The sequence below is a fragment of the Ochotona princeps genome, chromosome 10 (genome assembly GCF_030435755.1).
Source record: "Ochotona princeps isolate mOchPri1 chromosome 10, mOchPri1.hap1, whole genome shotgun sequence".
Lineage (NCBI taxonomy): Eukaryota > Metazoa > Chordata > Mammalia > Lagomorpha > Ochotonidae > Ochotona > Ochotona princeps.
The window spans coordinates 14,239,761-14,260,282 of NC_080841.1; the positions used below are offsets into that span (position 1 = coordinate 14,239,761).

General features: G+C 46.8%; 1 protein-coding gene across 2 annotated transcripts; it reads right to left on the reverse strand.

Annotated features, from left to right (window-relative positions):
* Positions 1-9,850: 9,850 nt before the first annotated feature.
* Positions 9,851-19,347, reverse strand: LOC131481224 (alpha-1,3-mannosyl-glycoprotein 4-beta-N-acetylglucosaminyltransferase C-like). Of its 2 annotated transcripts, none has more exons than XM_058669024.1 (3): positions 19,215-19,347; positions 17,898-18,054; positions 9,851-11,089 (listed from the first exon to the last, which is right to left on the reverse strand). In XM_058669024.1, exons 1-3 carry the CDS (start codon positions 19,317-19,319, stop codon positions 9,966-9,968), a joined length of 1,386 nt encoding a protein of 461 aa, XP_058525007.1. In that variant the 5' UTR covers positions 19,320-19,347; the 3' UTR covers positions 9,851-9,965. The 2 variants fall into 2 exon arrangements, with proteins under 2 accessions (XP_058525007.1, XP_058525008.1); XM_058669025.1 differs by lacking the exon at positions 19,215-19,347 and adding an exon at positions 18,202-18,524.
* Positions 19,348-20,522: the final 1,175 nt, after the last annotated feature.

Below are 20,522 nucleotides of genomic sequence, written 5' to 3' on the forward strand. Positions count from 1 at the left end.
TCTGCCTCCTTCTGTTGTAAATGCCCCTCAGTCTCAGCTCTCACTTTGGCAAGTATTGGTGACTTCTTGGAGGCATGTGTCTGTGTGATCCAACCCATGTTCCTAAGGAATGTGATTTCTTGTTAGCCGGTGGAAACTGTCCACTGACAGTTTCAATGTGTGCCCCGGAGGGCCATACCTATCCTCTTCTGTTACCATCGGGTAGAAGCAAACCCGTCTCTTCCTGCTCACCAGAACTGCTGTGGGGGCAGACAGAGTGAGGTCGCTCATGTGCCATCCTTACAGAGTATTATCTCTGAGATGACAAGTCAGCATCACCTGAAAGAGAAACCAGTGCTTGATGAGACAGACTCTTTTGGGATGGTGCGTTACATAATGTGTCCAATGGGGGAACCTATGGATGGATGCTACGTCACAGGGATTCCATGTTTCGTAAGCTGTGAGATTGTGGTGCTAGCTGAAAGGATAGCAGGAAAGGATCAATCGTATGTGCAATAGACATCATATGAGGATGAGCCACTGAGTAGCCATGTACAGTAATGCAGTAAACTTGCCACTGATTGTGTGGTTGCTCACTGGGGACTGACCTATGTCTCCATTGCTGACAGGTTGGATATTCAGAGGTAGCCAGTTAGTCTTGGGGGACAGAAGGTCATGCGGCTGAGCTCGTAGGGAGCCTCCAGACCCACACACCATGACGGCTGCATGCATGTGTGCTGCCCACAGTGCCACATCCAGATTAGTTAATGGCAGTTGATTGAGTCATGGCCTACTTGTTGTCCAGAGCCTCTTCGTGGGAATACTTACTGGTGGGCGTTAACACGGGATATGAAAGTCTGCACACACTGTGCTGACGCCACAATGTCCACTCACATTCCTCTGCTTCCATTGTTCCTTTTTCCTGGTTAGTACAGGCCCTTTTCCTTCCAGGTCCCTGGTCAAACAGACTGCTGGACCCTGGCTAAGAATGTGAAAGGCCAGATACACGATTCAGAGCTGTGCCCACTGGGAACACTTTCCTCCTTTGCCTGTCTTTCAGGTCTCTCCTGAATGTGGCTCTCTATAGTCATTGTCCTTACTCAGCTTCAACCTCACACTGAGCTGGCCTCAATGGACACCAAGCTTGGGCCTCTTCCTTTTCATCTGACTTGTCACTTAGGATTATGCTCATGGCAGCTTACTCACATCCTCCTCCACTCGGGTGTCGTCCCAGATTTGCCACTATCATTTTTGGCCAGATTGCAGCTGGATCAGTCTGCCTTTGTGACTTCTAATCTTGTGATGGAATCAGCTTGTAATGGAAGTTTTGAGTGCAAAAGAATCAGGTAGGTGCTCCGCGATGAAGCATTTTGTATTTACCAGGACTCAAGCTATGTGGAGAGCCATTTTGCAAAAGTCTCACAGTTCCCTCTGGCAGGTGGTCTGACTTGGCTGCAGAAGCCTGGGAGCCTGGGGGCTTGTCATACACTGTGCCTTGAGGCCTTTCCCTTCTTGCAGCCTCTGGCTCCTCATGACCTTCTCAGCATTTGTGTCAGGATGCAAGGCTGCTTGCTGTGTGGTCAGGATCTGTCACAAAGCTCTTTCTTGCTCCAGGACCCAACCCAAACTGGTAGGTTTCAGTGTCCTCTGGTAAGCGACCTGGAGCAGTGTTCCTAGGCATGGTGAATGTGACTTTCAGATTCCATGGAAACCTAGAAGACATGCAGCCCCGTGGCCAGCACTTCTTGAATTCCCTTGATCTTGGGGCTCCTGAAAATGTCAGTCAAGTGACAAAATTCCTAAATCTTGGCAAGGTTTATCTCTCAGCCTCTTTACCAAAGCCTGTGGCAGCTAAGCCACTTCCTGTCCATCCTGTGTAATCAACTTGATGTCAGCCATGTGATGGTTCAGGACAATGTTGTTTGGGGGGTCTGGGCAGTCTCTTTGGGCCATATTATGGCAGAGAGCCAGGGGAGTTAAAGTATTTCTGGGACCAAAACACAAATGAATGCTGTGATCTTACAACTATGCCAACAATATATCTTTCTTGACCTTTTCAGCTTTTGATGAACCAAAGCTGAGTGCTGAGTTTGTGACTAACTATGGAGTGTCTGTTAGAACAGATAAATGATTCTTGCTTGTAAATTCCAGAAACTGGCCTTGGGTAAGGCAGCTGAAGTTGGAAAATAAGCTGGCCCTCCCCTGTCAAACCCTACCAGAGGACTGAACTTATTATAACAGAGAATAAAGGGGTGGGCTTAAATAAGGGTACAACAAGTATGGGCTCCAGACTAAGTGGGTGTCATCCTAGTTAATGAAAGACTGGAATCTCTTCACATGGAACTTCACCTTTTAGATCTTAGCCAAATAACATTTGTAGCTATTTATTTGTACAGAACATCCTGCTACTCCCTCCTTATGATAAAGTGACCAAGTAATTTTTCCAGGAAACTGTGTTGGCATCCAAGATGTCCTGTTATAAGCCCTACAATCAGCTTCAGCACCTGACCATCTACTCCTAAATTGAGTTAGCTACATCCTCAGCAGCCCAGCCTCCCTCTTGCACTCCTTAAAGCTGCAGACTGGCCTCACTGAGCAGAAAAGTATATCCTAAAGCCCCTATTCTGCTGCCATCTGCATCCACTATGGATTAAACTTTATATCCTCAAATCTTGTCCTTGTTGTGATTTGTCATTGTTGACAAGGAGCAGACATGAGTGCAAATAATTTCTAGTCTTCTGTTTCAGTCAGAATTGAGAAGAATACAATTGCCAAATCAATATCAGAATTGCTTATCCATGGGATAATTAACATGCTTTAGCAATGACACCATGTCTGGCAAAGCAACTGTGATCAGGGCTACTGCTGAGATGATTTCATGGTAGTCCATGACTCGTTTTTTTTTTTTTAAAGATTTATTCATTTTATTACAGCCAGATATATACAGAGGAGAGACAGAGAGGAAGATCTTCCGTCCGATGATTCACTCCCCAAGTGAGCCGCAACGGGCCGATGCGTGCCGATCCGAAGCCGGGAACCTGGAACCTCTTCCGGGTCTCCCACGCGGGTGCAGGGTCCCAATGCATTGGGCCGTCCTCAACTGCTTTCCCAGGCCACAAGCAGGGAGCTGGATGGGAAGTGGAGCTGCTGGGATTAGAACCGGCGCCCATATGGGATCCCGGGGCTTTCAAGGCGAGGACTTTAGCCGCTAGGCCATGCCGCCGGGCCCCATGACTCGTTTTTAACATTCATTTGATTTCTGCAGAGACTAGTAGATGAAATAGAGGAATGAAAGGGGGCAGTAGTAGCACTAATCTTTGTCATTACCTGTGGTTTGGTAGCCTTGCCAGGAGTGGGAGCAGTTTCAGAGGCTGAGTCTTCCCCACCATGATAACTCTGTAAATTAAGGTTTTAATGAGGTTTTACTTCAGCTGTCAAATATATTGATTCCAACCATAGATGTAGGGTCAGGGAAGTTGACTTTTGGGTAGGTCTGTGGATATCCTATCCCCATGGTAAATATGGATTTAGCAAGACCTCCATATATAAATTGGCCACGTGAAGCTCCTGCTCCATTGGATGACTGCCATCATACTTTGGGTCTCTGGGAGTCAACATCAAAACGTGTGCCTGGGTGCAACATTTATGAAAATGTTTGTGTATTTTCCTTTTCCCAGCTGTACAGTCACTAACTTATGTGGCTGTTGGTTCTTTTGGGGAAAGACTGGGGAAATCCTTGCAGGATATACATAGTTCAGTGTTGCAAGCCTTCCCGCTAGGGAGCCAGCCACACCTTCATCAATGGGTGTGGATCTGAAAATTGGCTGAGATTGGGGAAATAAGGTGCTTCCTTGGAGTGACTGCCCTGAACCTCCTATTTCTTCACACTTGCTACTTTTTGGCTGGAGGTGTTAGTAAATGTGCTCTATCAACCCACTGTAATCTCTGTTACTATCATTCCCTGGGCATCGTCAGTCCCCAATCCTCATTTTACTATCGAGCTGAGATTTTTTTTAGGCCACTCTGGGATACAAATTGCATTAGCTCATGCATGTGAAGAAACGGATACAAATGTGGGGTTAGACATGCAAGAGGTTTAGTAGAGAAGGGAAAGGAGGAATGTGCTGATTTGGCAACTATGGAAGGGAACAGAGAAGGAAGGACTGGCTAGGAGGAGTCCAGGGATGCAGTGTGGTTCCAAGGAAGTTTTGAATGTGTTTGGTTTCCAAGTGACAGTTGTCTTTTATGGGGAGTTCTCATTTTCCCAGAATGGTGAGTCACAGCTTGGGAAGCGTGGCCTTTGCCTTGTACTAGTGGAACTAGACAGGATAGTGGTGCTGTCAGTGACACTGACATGGCAAGAGATTTGATTTGGAGGCCAGTACATTGGCTAACTGACCAATCCTCCACCTCCAAGCACTGGCATCTAATATGGACACACACTGGTTCATGTCCTGGTTGCTCCACTTCCCACCCAGCTCCCTGCTTGTTGCCTGGGAAAGAAGCAGAGGATGTCCCAAGACCTTGGGACCCTGTACCCACATATGGGAGACCCAGAAGAGGCTTCTGGTTCCTGGCTTCAGATTGGCTTAGCTCTAGCCATTGCGGCCATTTGGAGAATCAGCCAGCAGATGGAAGATCTTTCTGTCTCTCCTTCTCTGTAAAATCTGCCTTTCCAATAGAAAAAATTCTTTAAAATTTTTTATTAAATTCTTTTATTTTGGTAATCTTTACATAGTTGATTAGGGCACAAAGGGTCAAGGGCTATGGAAAAGTGGGTAAGACCATTGTTTTCACATTATTTTTTTTTTCTGTATCTGGGATAAGGGAAGAGATAAAGGGAAAAGCCCCACCCAGCCTCCCACCCATCCCAGATCCTTGATGTGGGCCATGCTCCGAGGGTCCTGCTCATACAGTTTTGATAGTTCAAGAATTGTAAATTGCTGCCAATCTCGCTGCTCCAAGCGTGATGAAATCTCTTCAGAATCCACTGGCTGACATAGTTGGGGTTCTGAGGTCAGCAGTTCAGTTGGAGAAATCCCCAGGTGATCCCAGACCTGATTCTTGTGTGTGCTTTCCAGTACAGGGTCCGGCATAGTCCATTGCCCCAATCAGCTTATGCCTATGCATATGCTGGTCGTTGCAATTATTGGGTCAGTTCTGTGTCCAGCCCTGTCTTTTACACAAACCAGTGGATGTTGCAGTCCAGCCCAATCCTGCCCACTTCATACTCAGCCCTCATGCAAACCAGTGGAAGCTGCAGCCTAGTCGGGACGACTCCCCATAGTCCCCACAAGGCCTGCTCCCTACCCTGGTCCCCATGCTTGCCAGTATGTACCACAGACTTGTTCAGTCTGTCCCACATCCCATTTAGCTCTCATACTTGTCAATGGGCATTGAAGCCTAGTTCAACCCAACCAACCTGCTATCCAGCCCACACACATACTGGCAGGTGCTGTTTTGTCTAGCCACCCCTGCCCCAATCCTGGTTTTCATGCTTTCCAGTGGGAGTGGTAACTCAAGAGGGAGGTGCCCACTTTTTCCCCCCTAGGCCACTCCCACTCCCAGATCATGCACTCTCCATGTGGTTCTGCAGTTTAACTTGACAGAATTAGCCCCCATTGCCAGCCTCTGCCAGCTGATGCTGTAGCAAAACCCAACCAACCCTCACCCACTCTAATTTATGCTTGCACCAGTCGGAACAGTCCAGCCTGACTTTTCCCTAATCTAGCTCACATGAGGCCCACAGGTGTTGTGGCCCTGCCTGGTGCGGTCTACCCCCATCCTAGCTCACACTCTTCAGTGAGAGTGGCTGTCCAGCAGGGGAGCTCTCTACATTCCCCCTACCGGCTTAGCCCCCATCCTCTTGGTTCTCATGTGTGCTGGTTGGGTGCTGTGGCCCAGTCTGGTTCGGCTCAACTCACCTTGGCATTTGCCAGTGGGTGTTGTAGCCTGGCCTGGTCCGCCCCCCCCCCCCCAATTCCAGCTGATACTGGTGAGGGTTATAGCCTAGCCCAGCCCAGCCCATCAGGCATCCAATCCAGCTGTAATGTGCACTGGTATATATTGTGACCATACCTGGCGCAACCCACACTCTGTTCTGGTGCTCAGATTTGCCAGCGGGTGACGTGAACTGGTTCAGCCTGGTCTGCCCCCAAACTATGCCAAATGTATGCTGGTGGGTACCTTTCCCTGGTCTGGGCTGCTCCCTCTCGTGGTTCTTGCCCCTACCTGCAGGGACTGTGTCCTGCTGGAGGAGTTGCCCAGGCTTCTCCATCAGAACCTCTCCCGGTGCCAGATCTCACACATACCATGGGGTCCATGAGCCAGCCCTACTTAGTCCACTTCGTGTCCTAGCAGGAACAGTGGCCTTTCTTGACTGGCCTTTAACCCATTCCATTTCTTACTGTTGGATGTTTCAAGCCAGCCAAGGCTTGTCCATACCCAGACACGGCTCACACATGGCTCAGTAGGGACAGAGACCTAGCCTAGACCATGTTACATTTGCTTTCATGTGGACTGGTGTGTGGCAGTTAGTGATGCACTATGCTAACAGCCCATCTCAGGATTCTCATGTGGGTTGGTGGATCAGTCTGGCCCAAATAGAACTTGTGGAATCTCCCTCCAAACCCTCAGATCTCAGTCCCCATGCTTGTAAACAAGTTCTGTGATTCCATCACTAGGAATTACACAGAATTCATCCCTCACCTACACTCACACTAGCCTTATCCCTGGATGTCCCTAGGCAGCAATTACATAAAAACCCTAGAGCTTGCCACAGGGGAGCCAGCAGGCAGGACTTGGTCATTGTGTGGCGACTGTGCCCATGGGTTGAGTCCTGGACAATGGGACCGACCTGGCTTGGGTACTCTCTGCAAGTGGGTTACCACCACTGTGGAGGGGTGCTGTCACCCCAGCCACCAGGGTTGAACTTGAAAAAATTCTTTATAAAAAGATTTTATTTGGATCCTTTTATGAGTTGCATAGGCATTTGTCCCATCCCCTGCAATTGATACCCCTCAAATATCTACCACCCTTTCTTGTTTTCACTGCACTGTCTTGTTTGCAAATGTTCTGGTTCTTTCTGATCACTTTGATTGCCACTCATGTAAATACCAGGTGGGTTTTGGGTTGTGTTTCTTTTCCATGTGCTTGTTTCCTTCTCTGCCTGAGTTCGTAGATGATACTTTTCACGTTAATGTAGATGATACTTCTCACATTAATGTAGATGATACTTCTCACGTTAATGCATGACTTTGTTAATTGAGCTCAGGGCTCAGATTTGTCTAAGAACAAAAATTTCATAGACAAATCTAAGATAAAGATGTTAGTAATATATGCAGATTGCTTCCCATTAAAAACACACAGATTTCTTATAGCCTCATAGATATGACTATGTCAGAGACAGGAGCTACTAGAAACCATAGCAAATGATGTTTTAAAATATTTTTAGATTTATTTATTTTTATTGGAAAGTCAGATTTACAAAGTTAAGGAGATACAGAGAGAAAGAACTTCCATCCTCTGATTCACTCCCCAAGTGGGTGCAACAACTGGAGCTGAGCCATCTGCAGCAAGGAACCAGGAGCCTGCTATGGGTCTCCCACATGGGAGCAGGGTCCCAAGGCTTTGGACCATATTCTATACTTTCCCAGGCCACAAGCAAGAAGCTGAATGGGAAGTGGAGCAGCCAGGAGTAGAACCGGCACCCATGTGGGATCCCGGCGCATGCAAAGTGAGGACTTTAACCACTAGGCTACAGCTCTGGGTACAGCAAATTAAAAAAAATCCTGATACTATGTAGAGTAGAATTACTTTGTGTGTTGGGTAGATATGTAGAAAAAGAGTCATGTATAGCCATAAAAGGTACTCAAAAATACTTATCAAATGAGCAAATACCTTATAATAGACAAATGAAATCACAGAGAACAATAATGTACCTGGCTAGGCTACTTTTACCTAATATATGGGAAACTGAACCTTTAATAAACCAAGTCCTTGGATGCTGGAAGGATTCTTTGTCTTCTTTCATGCATATTGAGAGTTTTGTGATATGAACATCAGTCTGATTTGCATATCCCTATTATATTTCAGAAACCTGCTCTTTCTGATCCAAGGAAAAAGCTTTTGGTAGTAAGACCCTTTTGAATAGAAAACCAGAGAAATTCTTAATAAGTCCCCTCTTCATACTCGTGATACTCTGGAATGAAGAGGAGGTTGCTTGCCCTGCTGTTTCACAAGCAGTGTCTTCTGTATTAGCAATACTGAAAAGGGGGTGTGCATTTGGTGCAGTGCTTAATCCTCCTCTTGGGAATCCTACACGTCCCATATTGCAGTGCCTGGTTTGGGTTGTGGTTCCTCTACCTCCATATCAGTTTCTTGCTAATGCACACCTTCAGAGGCAGCAGATGATGGCTCAAGTACCCGAGTCCTTGCCTGTGTGGGAGATAAGGATTGAATTCTGGGCTCCTGGCTTCAGCCTGGTCCAGCCCTAATGTTTTGGGATTGAACTGGTAGGTAGAAAATATCTCTTTCTGTCTCTGATTTTCAAGTAAAATGAACTTAATAAATAAAATTTAACGGACCTGGTGGCATAGCCTAGTGGCTAAAGTCCTCACCTTGAACGTGCCGTGATCCTATATGGGTGCCAGTTCTAATCCCAGCAGAAATCTTAAAAAAAAAAAAAAAAATTTAGCTACAAAACAACCAAAATGTCAAAACAAACAAGCCACTCAAGAAATGGGCACGGGAAATGGGCAAACACTTCACAAAGGAACAAACCCAAATGGCAAATAAACATATGAAAAAATGCTCAAGTTCCCTGGCAATAAGGGAAATCCAAATTAAAACATCAATGAGGTACCACCTAACGCCAGTAAGACTGGCCCACATGAATAAAAGCACCAACAACACTTGTTGGCGAGGTTGCGGGGAAAAGGGATCCCTACTCCACTGCTGGTGGGGCTGCAGGCTGGTACAGCCTCTATGGAAATCAGTATGGAGAATATTCAAACAACTCAAATTCAACATACCGTATGATCCAGCAATAGCACTCCTAGGAATATATCCAGAACAATTGTTTTATGAGAAACCAACATGCACTCCTATGCTCATAGCAGCACAATCAGTAATTGCAAAAACATGGAAGCAACCAAAATGCCCATCAACAGAGGATTGGATAAGAAAGCTATGGTTCATCTACTCCATGGACTACTACTCAGCTATTAAAAAAAACAAAATGCAGTTCTTTGTGGCCAAATGGGCCAAACTGGAAACCATAATGCTAAGGGAAATGAGCCAATCCCAAAAAGTTAAATACCACATGTTTGCCTTAATTTAAGATGATATGATGTTATGTATAACATGTTATGTTTTGAATGTTATATGTTGTGTATAAACTAAAATTGAAATGTCAATGAGGTGGTCACAGAAGGTGGCTGGGAACTCGCATTTACTTTTAACATATTGGTTACTCATTACTATGTCAATTAATTCCATAATGATGTAAATTTTTGCTGATGGTATGTTGGAGCTTTCAATTGACTGGGATGATACTCTGCTGGCTCTGTCTTCAGGCCAGAGAGGATACACCTAAGAAGCTGTTGAACTTGACTGGACAATAAGATGCTGGACTCTATGTTTGGTATACGCTTGCAATGGGGGAATCCCAACTGAACTTGAGCTGTGGTTATGCAACAAGGTGGAGGAATCCACCATGGTGGGAGGGTATGGGGAGGCGGGGGGAGAACCCAAGTATCTATGTAACTGTGTCACATAATACAATGTAACTAATGAAGTTAAATAATAAATAATTAAAAAAATTTTAAAAAAAGAATACTGAAAGGACCCAAGCAAAAGAGATGTCCTGGCCCAGTTTTAATAACTGAATGCTTTGTTACCTCTATAGACCTGGACCAGTTTGATGACTTAAATGCTTTGTTACCTCAGTAGACCTCTAAGCTGACCACTCCTGCAGTGTTTTCATTTTACTTAGTCCAGAGATTGATGTGTCTGACTATGAATCCGGAAGCCAGAGTGCCTGTTACAACCAATCTCACACATTTCACTTTCTTTCCAGACTTTTCAGATAACACCTGCTTATTCAAGGTACCATTGACAAGTAACCCCAAGAGAACATAGTCATCACAGTCATTGATCCTGTTGGTGGTATCATAGCCCAGTTCCACTTGTCCCTCTTTCACCTGATTCTCTTCTTCTAGTTCAGAACCAGTCAGCACTTGAACTCGGAATACTCTGGAAGGTTTGTCCAAAATCAAAGTTAGATGGCTGCCAACCTCAGCATCTTCAATAGAAAAGAAGCTCTTATCCAGGCTGTAGGCATTCATGAGAGCAGAGCTGTTGGTTACATTCAGGTTAGTGTAGATGGTGGCAGCAGGGTTGCTGGGAGAGCCAATGTCATTGCCTTTCTTTTTGAAGCTACTGAATATGCCCTCAAAGGAGGAATAATTGCTCATGCGCTGGAAGAGGGAGGGAGAGAATTCGATTGGTTTTTGCTGCAGGACCTCATGAAAATGGGAGAGAAGGTCGTGACAGGGCATTTCTTGGTAGAAGAGGAGAAGGAAGTGAACGAAGTAGGGAAGATCACTGGTATGGAAGAGTTTTCCAGTGAAGTTCAGCTGAGAAAACTGGAGAGTTATCCAAAACCTCTGTGCCCAGCTGGCCAGGGTGGTTACAATGTGTGTGACAAACCCAGGCTCACAGGTTACGTCATCTTCCATCGTCAGGAAATATTCGGAGTGGTTGGTAGCAAATTTCATGAGGAAGGCGTAATCCATGTTCTGCTTGGAGTGAAAAGCCACCTGGGCAGGGGTATTTTTGGAAGTTTTCTTCAGGTGTTTCAAGGGATGGTAGCTGTGAAGGGGAGTTGTAATTAGAACTAGCCGTCTGGCTTGCACATGGGATTTGAAGAGGGTCAAAATAGTGGAGCGCATTTGGTCAAGTTCCTTGGGGTCAGGGTCTGCCAAGTGTACCAGTACGGTGAAGTATTTCTGCTCGGATGAAGAGGAAGCCAGGAAGAGCGATTGCAGGGTATCCAAGAGGGATATCCTGGGGGGCCGCTGCGCTGAGGAGATCCCTATGATCAGCAGCCCTGTGGTTAGAGAGGAGAGCGGGGCTTTGTCAGCTTAGGGAGAAGTTATGACGCTCTAGGGTCTTTCCACAGGCCAATCCGATGTGTTTGTAGGGTTGCATGACATTTTCTCTCCTCAGCACTAGGTGTGGACCATGTTATGACTCACTGTCTGGGCACAAGCAGAGGATTGGGTTAAAAAAAAAATTAGAGGCCAGTATCAGGGCTTAGCAGGTAAATCCACTGCCTTGGATGTCAGCATCCCTTATGGAAACCTACTTGAATCCTGCTGCTCCATTTTTGAGCCAACTCCTTGCTGATGCACCTGGAAACGCAGCAAAAGATGGGCCAAGTGCTTAGGCCCTTGCATCCATGTGGGAGACCCTGAGAAAGCTCCTGTATGCTGGCTTCAGTCCGGCCCAATCCTGGCCATTTCGACCACTTGGGGAGTGAACCAGCAGATGGAAGGTTTCTCAGCCTTCCCCCATCCCTCACTCCCACCCCCTACACACTCTGTGACTGTGTCTTTCAAATAAATAAAATAAATCTTCCTAATAAATAAATAAATCATCACTTAAAAAATATTGTGGCGGCTCGGCATGGTAGCCTAGTTCTCGCTTTGCATGTGCCGGGATCCCATATGGGTGCCAGTTTGTATCCTGGCTGCTCCACCTTCCATCCAGCTCCCTGCTTGTGTTCTGGGGAAACAGTGGAGAATGGTCCAAAGCTTGGGATCCTGCATCCATGTGGGAGACCTGGAGGAGGTTCCTGGTTCCTTCCTGCAGATCGGCTCAGCTCCACTCCTTGCTCCACTTGGGGAGTAAACCAGAGGATGGAAGATTGTTCTCTCTGTCTCTCCTTCCCTCTGTAAATATGACTTTCCAATAAACACAAAAAAGCCTTTTTTTAAACAAAAAAGTATTGTTGGTGTATAAATATGAGAAACTAGATGTATTTTTCTCTGTCTTCTCTCACCCCCAATCCCATGGAATAAGCTAGTAGGTGGCTCTGAGATCACCACAGTGTTTGAGGATTCCTAGAAGACAGAATGTGGAACAGAATCAGTAGGGAAATCTAAGCAGAGGAAATCCCTAAACCAAATGACACACAAGAGAAAAATCACTGCCCAGGGGTACCTTTCTAGAAAAAAGCCTTGGAGAAACTCCAAATTCAGAGCCACCAAATGCAAAGAGGAGGGGTCAAGCCTTGGGGTGGTACCTGAGAAATTCATTCTAGAATGATTTCCAGATCCACTAGGCCAGTGATCACCAGCGGCACGGGGTTGAGAGTCGCAATATTCACCCTCAGGCCTTAGGATATTTTTTTCAAGATTTATTTATCTGAAAGTCATACTTAGAGAAAGAGAGAGATTTTTCAACCCCTGGTTTAGTTCCTAAGTGGCCACAATGACCAGCTCTGAGCCAGGCTGAAGCTAGCTTCATCTGGGTTTCCCATGTTGGTGGCAGGGTCCCAAACACTTGGGCCATCTTCTGCTGCATTCCTAGGCACATCAGCAAGGAGTGAGTCAGAAATGGAGCAGCCAGGACCTGAGCCACTGCCCATGCAGGATGTTGGCATCTGAGGCAGAAGCTTTACTCAGCATACCATAACACCAGCTCCAAGGTTTTTGTTTCCTTGTTTGTTTTTCCCTGAAATAAAGGTAAGAGTAAGTTCTTTTCACTAGACTTGGGAGCTGGGGGCATGGGAATGGGTGGTGGAGTGATGTATAGCAGAGCTGATTGTGTTTTTGGATCCAAGCTGCATGCTCTGATCCAGCTTGATGTGAGAAAATTTGGGAATGGGAAAGTTTCAGTCTGTTCCCTCTTCAACCACTGGGTATTTCTGAATTGGTCTGAGGCCAATAGGGATAAAAGGCATTTGGAAAAATGTCTTATTCTACATGCGACGTGAAATCTAGCTCCATAGGTTCCATGAAAGCACACACACAGGGCACACAAATGTTGAAGTAGTAAAAGATGCTTTTATGCAAGGTAAACAAAACAGCTTTGAAAAACACAAACACAATTAAAAACTCACTGTTTCTTAACTGCATGAGAGTTTAACACTAATCAAGGATACACATTCATTTCATACATCCATAGAAAATGTGGATCATGTATTAGGCCATGAAGATGTTTCTAATTTTAACTGTACTAAAGATAGCAATCTTGAGTCTCTATTATTTGGTAGGACAGTATAACTAAAACAAACCATGAAAACCTAACCAAGAACAATCCTCTGGAAATGGAAAGCACTGCTTCAAACATCTCTTAGATTAAAGAGGACTCCAAATGGAAATTACCAGCTACTCAGAAGTGAATGGGAATGAGAACACCACAGACCAAAACTTGTGAGACATTGTTTAAGTGGTAATTAGAAGAGCAAAGTTTCCAATGTGGCTGCTAGAAAAGAGCATGAAGGGTTGGTGTTGTGGCACAGAGAGTTAAGCTACTGCTTGGAATGCCAGTATCCTTGGTCACAGGGCCTGAGTTGAGCCCTAGCTATTCCATGCTTCTGATCCAGCTTCCAAGAAGCAATGCAGGATGGTCCAAGAACTTGCTTTATTTATTTATTTACTTATTTATTTTTTAAAAGATTTATTCAGTTTATTACAAAGTCAGATATACAGAGAGGAGAAGAGACAGAGAGGAAGATCTTCCGTCTGATGTTTCACTCCCCAGGTGAGCCGCAACGGCCAGTGCTGCGCCGATCTGAAGCTGGGAACCTGGAACCTCTTCCGGGTCTCCCATGCGGGTGCAGAGTCTCAATGCATTGGGCCGTCCCCTCCTGCTTTCCCAGGCCACAAGCAGGGAGCTGGATGGGAAGTGGAGCTGCTGGGATTAGAACCGGCACCCATATGGGATCCCGGAGCTTTCAAGGCGAGGACTTTAGCCGCTAGGCCACGCCGCCGGGCCTTGCTTTATTTATAAAACAGTGAAATGGCCTGCCTGTGGAGAGCTCCGATGGAGTTTTCAGCTCCTGCCTTTGGTGTTGTCCTATACCAGTGGTTGTAGGTATTAGAGAAAGGGGGCAGAGGACTGAAAATTTCTCTTAATGTCACACTGCCTTTCAAATACATAAATAAGGAGGGCTGCGGGAGAGGACGTCTAGCTCGGATCCCGAACCCAGTCCGCCATGTGCCCATGGCTCATGGCGGGCTGGGCCCGGACATGCCTGGGTGCGGCCTGCTTCCTTCTGGGGTGAGTACGCCGAGGGGGGAGGCCTCCGTGACTGGGCATGTCCGGGACCCACCCAACACCCTCATTGGGTGGTGGGTGAACGGGATTGGGGAGGGGCGCAACCTCGGGCCTGCAGGATTTAACCTCCGGCTGCCAGAGGCGAGCCGAGGGCTGCGGGAGAGGACGTCTAGCTCGGATCCCGAACCCAGTCCGCCATGTGCCCATGGCTCATGGCGGGCTGGGCCCGGGCGGCCAGTGTGCCATATGGCGCCAGGCTGTGCCTGCTGGCCGCCCGGCCGGGGAGCTCTGGGGTATTGGACATCTGAATCGCTGCTGAGATAGCTCTAGAGTGACCCCACTGTTTCTGGGATCTGAGTCAATCCTAAAGATTCCCAATGCCAGTAACTCTTCCTTTGAAGAACTTCCAATCCCTTAATAATGCTGAGCTTTGAACACCTATCAAGTAAAAGATAAGCTCCGGCTTGTGTAGCAGGCTGGCACCTAATGGTCCTCGGAGCAACCACGTGCAGGTGCGTGATTTACAGCTAGGAACGGTCCCAATCTGGGATGCCACAGCTGGGATGAGGTTCCCACCAAGGGGTGTATGTGCTGGAATGGGGGCTGCGTTCTATCTAGGAAACAGTTGCAGTCACCCGAGGCACTAGTGTGGGCTGGGATTGGATGCACCAGGCCGGTTCAGATCCCAGCACCATCTGGTGTTATGGAGAAACAGGGTAGATGTGGGACTGACTAGGCTGGGTCTCAATCCCCTTCTGAGCCATGTGTGAGCTGTATGTGGGTATGGACGAGTCATGGCTGGGCTGAAACACCCAACAACAAGAGTCAGAATGGGGTGAAAGCCAGCCAGGAAAAGCCACTGTTCCTGCTAGGACAGGAGGTGAACTGAGTAGGGTTGGCTCAAGAACCCCCTGGCAAGCGCAAAATCTGGCACCGGGAGGGGTTCTGATGGAGGAGCCTGGGCAACTCCTCTGGCAGGACACAGTCCCTGCAGGTAAGCGCGAGAAGCATGATTGGAAACAGCCCAGAATAGGCCATGGAAAGTTTCCCACTGGCATGCATTCGGCATGGGTCAGGAGCAGGCCAGGCTGAATCAGTTCATGTCATCCTCTGGCAAATCCGATCACCAGAACAGAGTGTGGAATGGGCCGGGTTTGGTTGCGACAAAACCAGTACACATTCTGGAACGCCAGGGCGTGGTTGCCTGTACTGGATATGAATGCAGCACCCATCCACCACACGTGAGATCCAGGAAGGGAGGGGCAGAGCTGGCGGGGGGGTTAAGGGGCTGGTCCCCTCGCTGGACAACCACTCCCACTGGAGAGTGTTGGCTGGGATAGAGACAGACACGACTAAGCAAGGCTACAACACCTGTGCGCTGCATGTGGACAAGATCAGGGCCACAGCATCAGCTGGCAGAAGCTGGCACTGGGGACTAATTCTGTCGAGTCAAATCACAGGACCACCCAAAGAGTGCATAAACCGGGACAGAGAGACCTGGGAGGGAAAAAGTGGGTTCCCCCTTCTTGGGTCACTATTCCCGTGGGAGGGCATGAAAACTAGGACGGGGGCTGGGATGGCTAGACAGAGGCACTCAACAACATCTGTGAGGGCTGGATGGTTGAGTCGATTAGATAGAACTAAGCTTTAATACCCATTGACAAGTACCAGAGCCAAATGGGATGGGGGACAGACTGGTCTTCTGCTACACAAATTGGCAAACCAGGGTAGGGGGCAGGCTTGGTGGGGGTTATTGTGGGTCGCCCCGACTAGGCTGCAGCTCCCACTGGTTGATGTAAGGGCCGAACCAGACTGGACTGCAACACCCATTGGTTCCAGTGCAACGTGGGACTGAAAACAGAACCAACACAGCAATTGCAACCACCAGCTGATCAGGGTGATGGACTGTGCCGGGCCCTGTGCTTGCTAGAACATACAAGAATCTGGTCTGGGAATACCTCAAAGTATCTTTGGAGATCTCCCCACTTGAACTGCTGGACTCAGAATTCTAACCAAGAAAAGACAGAAGACAGAATAGGACAATCATTCATCTCAGCTACATGTTGGCAGCGAAATATGGGACAAATGGAGACTTCATGATGGACCATATCAATCAGTGGACCACCTCATCGAGCGAAACTGGCAGTGACTCATAACTGGAGAACTATTAACTCCACTTGAGCACATATCTCAGAGCATGCCCCACATCCGGGACTTGGGGTGGGCGGGAAACCGGGTGGGGCTTCTCCCTCAATATCCCCTTTTACCTCAGATACATGATGGAAACAATATGGACATAATAGCATTGCCCACCTCCCTATCCCCCTGAACCTTTTTTTTTTTTTTCCTTCTCTTTCTTGATTTTCCTTCAACTATAGTTAACTATGTAAAGATTGTCAACAACAATACAATAAAATGGATTATATATAAAAAAAAAACAAATACATAAATAAATCTTGAGAAATAATATTTCCTTTTGGGGAATGGGTGTTGGGTGCAGAAGGTTAAGCCACTGCTTGCAACTCTCATATACCATAATAGAGCGCTTTTTTTTTTTTTTTAAATTCCAGGCTGCATATCTTCCAATCCAGCTCACTGTTAAAGATATTGGAAGGCAATGGAAGATGGCCCAAGTTTTTGGGCCCCTACTACTCACATGGGAGTCACAGAGTTCTGGTCTCCTTTCTTTGGCTTGGCCTTGTCTGTGAACTTCTGGGGAGTGAACCAGTGATGGAATGTTTCTCTCTTTCAAATAAATAAATAAAATAAATCCTTAAAAATTGGAAGTGAAAAGATAAAGACTAGATAAGTAAAATTTGAAAGAATATAAGGATAACTGTAGTAACTGGAGGAGGGAACGTCTAGTCTCATAACATATGATAAAGTTGTAGCCCAAATCATATAGAATGGCACAGAAACACTTATCAAGATCCATGTAACAAAATTATCTGAAAAAATTAAACTCGTTGCCTGGATGTTGTGGGTTAAGCTGCTGTTTGTGGTGCTCACATCCCTCAGAGTGCTGGTTCAAATCTCAGTTACTCAGTTTCCAAACCAGCTTCCTGCTAATCTGCACTGTGCACCCACTCAGGAGACCAGGAAGAAGCTCCAGGCTCCCAGTTTCAAATCAGCTTAGTTATGGTCATTACAGCAATTTGGGAAGTGATAGAACATCACTGCCCCTCTCCTTTTCTAGAATTTGCCTTTCAAATAAAAATAAATAATTTTTCCTTAAATTCCGAAGCAGTGAGTCTGTGGTGGCCAAGAATTCTGCTTTTCTAGAAGTTCCTAACTGCTGCCACCACTGTTATGAACCACTCTTTGAGTAGCAAAGCCCTAGATTACCTCTTTAGCTCTACAGAACCCAAGAAGATCACCACTCAAGACCCCCACGCTGCCCCTCCCATCTTGTTTCCCCTTTCCCCTTTGCTTGCTCCCCTTTCCATGCTTCCTCCTGTACCCTCCCAGCTGTCTTCCTGGCTTCATGATAGAGGAGTTGGGAGTATAAACCCCTGAGGCCTGATCCTTTGTCTCAGCATCCCTGCCCTCATCCCAAGGTACCTGCTTCCTTTTCTTTCCATCACTGTCCCTCTCTGTCCTTGCCTGAACTGCACACCCTTGTGGACACTCACTTTTCTCCACCGGCAGGGCCCCAATCAGGATGCAGGAGTTGACATGTTTGAGGGGCTCTGAGTTTTTCTGCATGGCTTTGAAGGTTTTCAGATGAGTTGTTCTGCCAGGGCTGATCTGCATCCGGGCCCTCTGCCAGGCAACTAGCTCCTTGTCCTCCTGGGGAGAGATCTGTGTCAGCCCCAGGAGTCCCTGTCTTTGGGAGCAGTGGCTGAGTGGGTCTTTGTTAGTGTAACAGTGCAGTGGTCTCTAGGACACAGGGTGGGTTTCTCAGGTTCAGGTCAAGTTTCTGTCTTAGCTACTTACAAGTTCTCTGTTAGGGGAGCTGGTGTAGGGAAGGGATCCAGGTGCAGGATTGGGATTTCTCTAGGTTTCCTGGGCCTGTGCAGGGAATGAAGTCAGGTCATTGTCACTTTAATTATTCCCATGGTTACTGCCTGACATGTGTCACCTCATATCATAAAGAATGTGCCTTGTGTTGGGTGTGAGACACACAGGCAGCCAGGGAATGCACTCTAATACCCTAAAATCCTTCCTATTCATTCATCACTCCCTCTCCTCTTCTTTGCACTTTTTAAAAGTTCTGACAAATTTTTCTCCAATGTCTAGGATTCTCTTTGGCTTGGAGAAGTGAGTTAGCTACTCTGAGATTCAGAATCTAGGCTTTAAATGGGGGAAATGTGTAACTTTGAATACCAAGGGAAATGTTCAAAAACATAAAGAAGACAAAAGGAAGAAAAATGTTCACCTTAGTGGCTGCTATAAGAACAGGTAGATGTTGGTGTGGGTGTTCAGTGTAGCAGTTAAGATCTTCCCTGGAAAGCCTGCACACCTTAACAGAGTTCCTGAGTTGGAGTTAGTACTCTACTTCTGATTACAGCTCCATGCAAACGTGCACCCTGAGAGGTGGTAGTGAGGACTCAAGTGGTTGAACCCCTGCCGTCCATATGGGAGACCTGGATGGAGTTCCTGGCTCCCAGGTTTAGCCTGGCTCACTCTCAGCTGTTACAGGTATTTGGGGGGAATGAACTGGTAGATGGGAGCTCTCTGCTACCTGAAATAAATAAAAATAAAGGAACAATTCTGCTGAAGCATTAACTGAGTGAACATTCTTTCCAGCCCTGGATTCCCTGTCATATCTGGTGTCACCATCCCTTACTGTCTTCATCAAGGAAAAAAAATACATCAATTCTCCAAAATTTTCTTCTGTGAATTTCTACATTACATGTGATGATTTCACATAAATACATCCTTGCATATTTTCTTCTTTTTTATTTTTAGTCTTGGGATTTCAACTTTGCCTCACCCACAGTACTCACCAAAGACAGGAAACTGGTGGCATCCCAGGGGTTTTCATTAATGAAGTACACGACTGGGAACACAACCGCTGTGGCAATAGTGAGTGCCCACAGGAGATCTCTCATGGTGCCTGGGCTGAGGACATGGAGAGCTGCTGCTCACTTTCTGCCCCTTGGATGGACATCAGAGGTCTGCAAGTCATGCACTGTTGAGGAAAGTTATCTTGTAATTATAACAGAAAAAGAATGCAATTGAAGTCATCCATAAAAGCCATCACTGACAGAAGATGGACCTCTGGTTCTCTCTAGCCCTAAACCTCAAGGTGGCACTTGGCCTTGTCCTCAAGTGCCGTGGTCTTGATTTCCCTGAAGGTCTTCTGATTCCAATGGCTGCCCTTCCCACACATCTATGGAGTTTCTTGGTTGAGGACTCTGAGGGCAAGAGGCACCCCTGCTCCCACCACCACTCACCACTAGGACATGGAGTCTGGAGCTGTTTTGGTTGTTCCCTCAACATTCCTGGCTGGTTTCCACGAAGATCTAGATGTGGACACTTAATGAAGATGTTCACTGAGGAGCTAAGTGAGGCAGGTCAAAAACAAGACCTGCTCAGAGGTACAAGAGAAAATCTCCCTTTATGACAGCCTTCTCATCTCCCAGGGTTTCTGAGGAGTCAGGAAGTAAGTCTTTATCTTCCTTTGTAAGTTCATAGAGATTGATGTGGTAGCCCAATGAGTAAAACTACCACCTGCCATATCAGCATCCCATATATGAACATTAGTTCAAGTTCCAGCTGCTCTGCCTCCCCTATACCTCCCTGATAATGTGCCTGGGCGGGAAACAGAAGATGGCTTTTTGAAAAAGTAAACAAAATTCCAACCATGACACATGAAAATCCTTACCTTGACTGGAGCTATAGTTCCACTGGACTTGTTCCTGAGTGCACAGGAGCTGAGCTCCACACCACTGCGTGTTTAAGGTTTCCTGCGAAGTCGTAGAAGAGAAGATGTAGTGTCCAGAGGACTGGAATGGGAGCAGACTGTGCACCCTCTGAGATAGGACGAGACTGGCCACCTCTCTCAGATGGCAGCCCCTGACAACCATTGTTCTCCCTGAATGGGGGTTGTTGACCCAGCAAGCTGCCCACCAAACAGTAGCTCCTTGGTGAGGGCAGTTGGCAAGGAAGGTATGAAATCAGCTGACTGGGACTCTGACCCGCACCCAGGGATGAAATCGTAACTGGGCCTCTCAATTCGCTAAATAATAGTAGGTAAGTTGACGTTTCCCCAAATGAAAGCATGATGCATGTTCAATGTAAACTATACAATG

Bases quoted from the DNA above. Each gene is read 5' to 3' on its own strand.
- LOC131481224 (XM_058669024.1), bottom strand. From the start codon at position 19,319: ATGAGAGATCTCCTGTGGGCACTCACTATTGCCACAGCGGTTGTGTTC. The intron at 18,055-19,214 runs GTGAGTACTGTG...ATCTCTCCCCAG, and splicing joins CCACCAGTTTCCTGTCTTTG to GAGGACAAGGAGCTAGTTGC. The intron at 11,090-17,897 runs GTGAGTGTCCAC...CTCTAACCACAG, and splicing joins GGCCCTGCCGGTGGAGAAAA to GGCTGCTGATCATAGGGATC.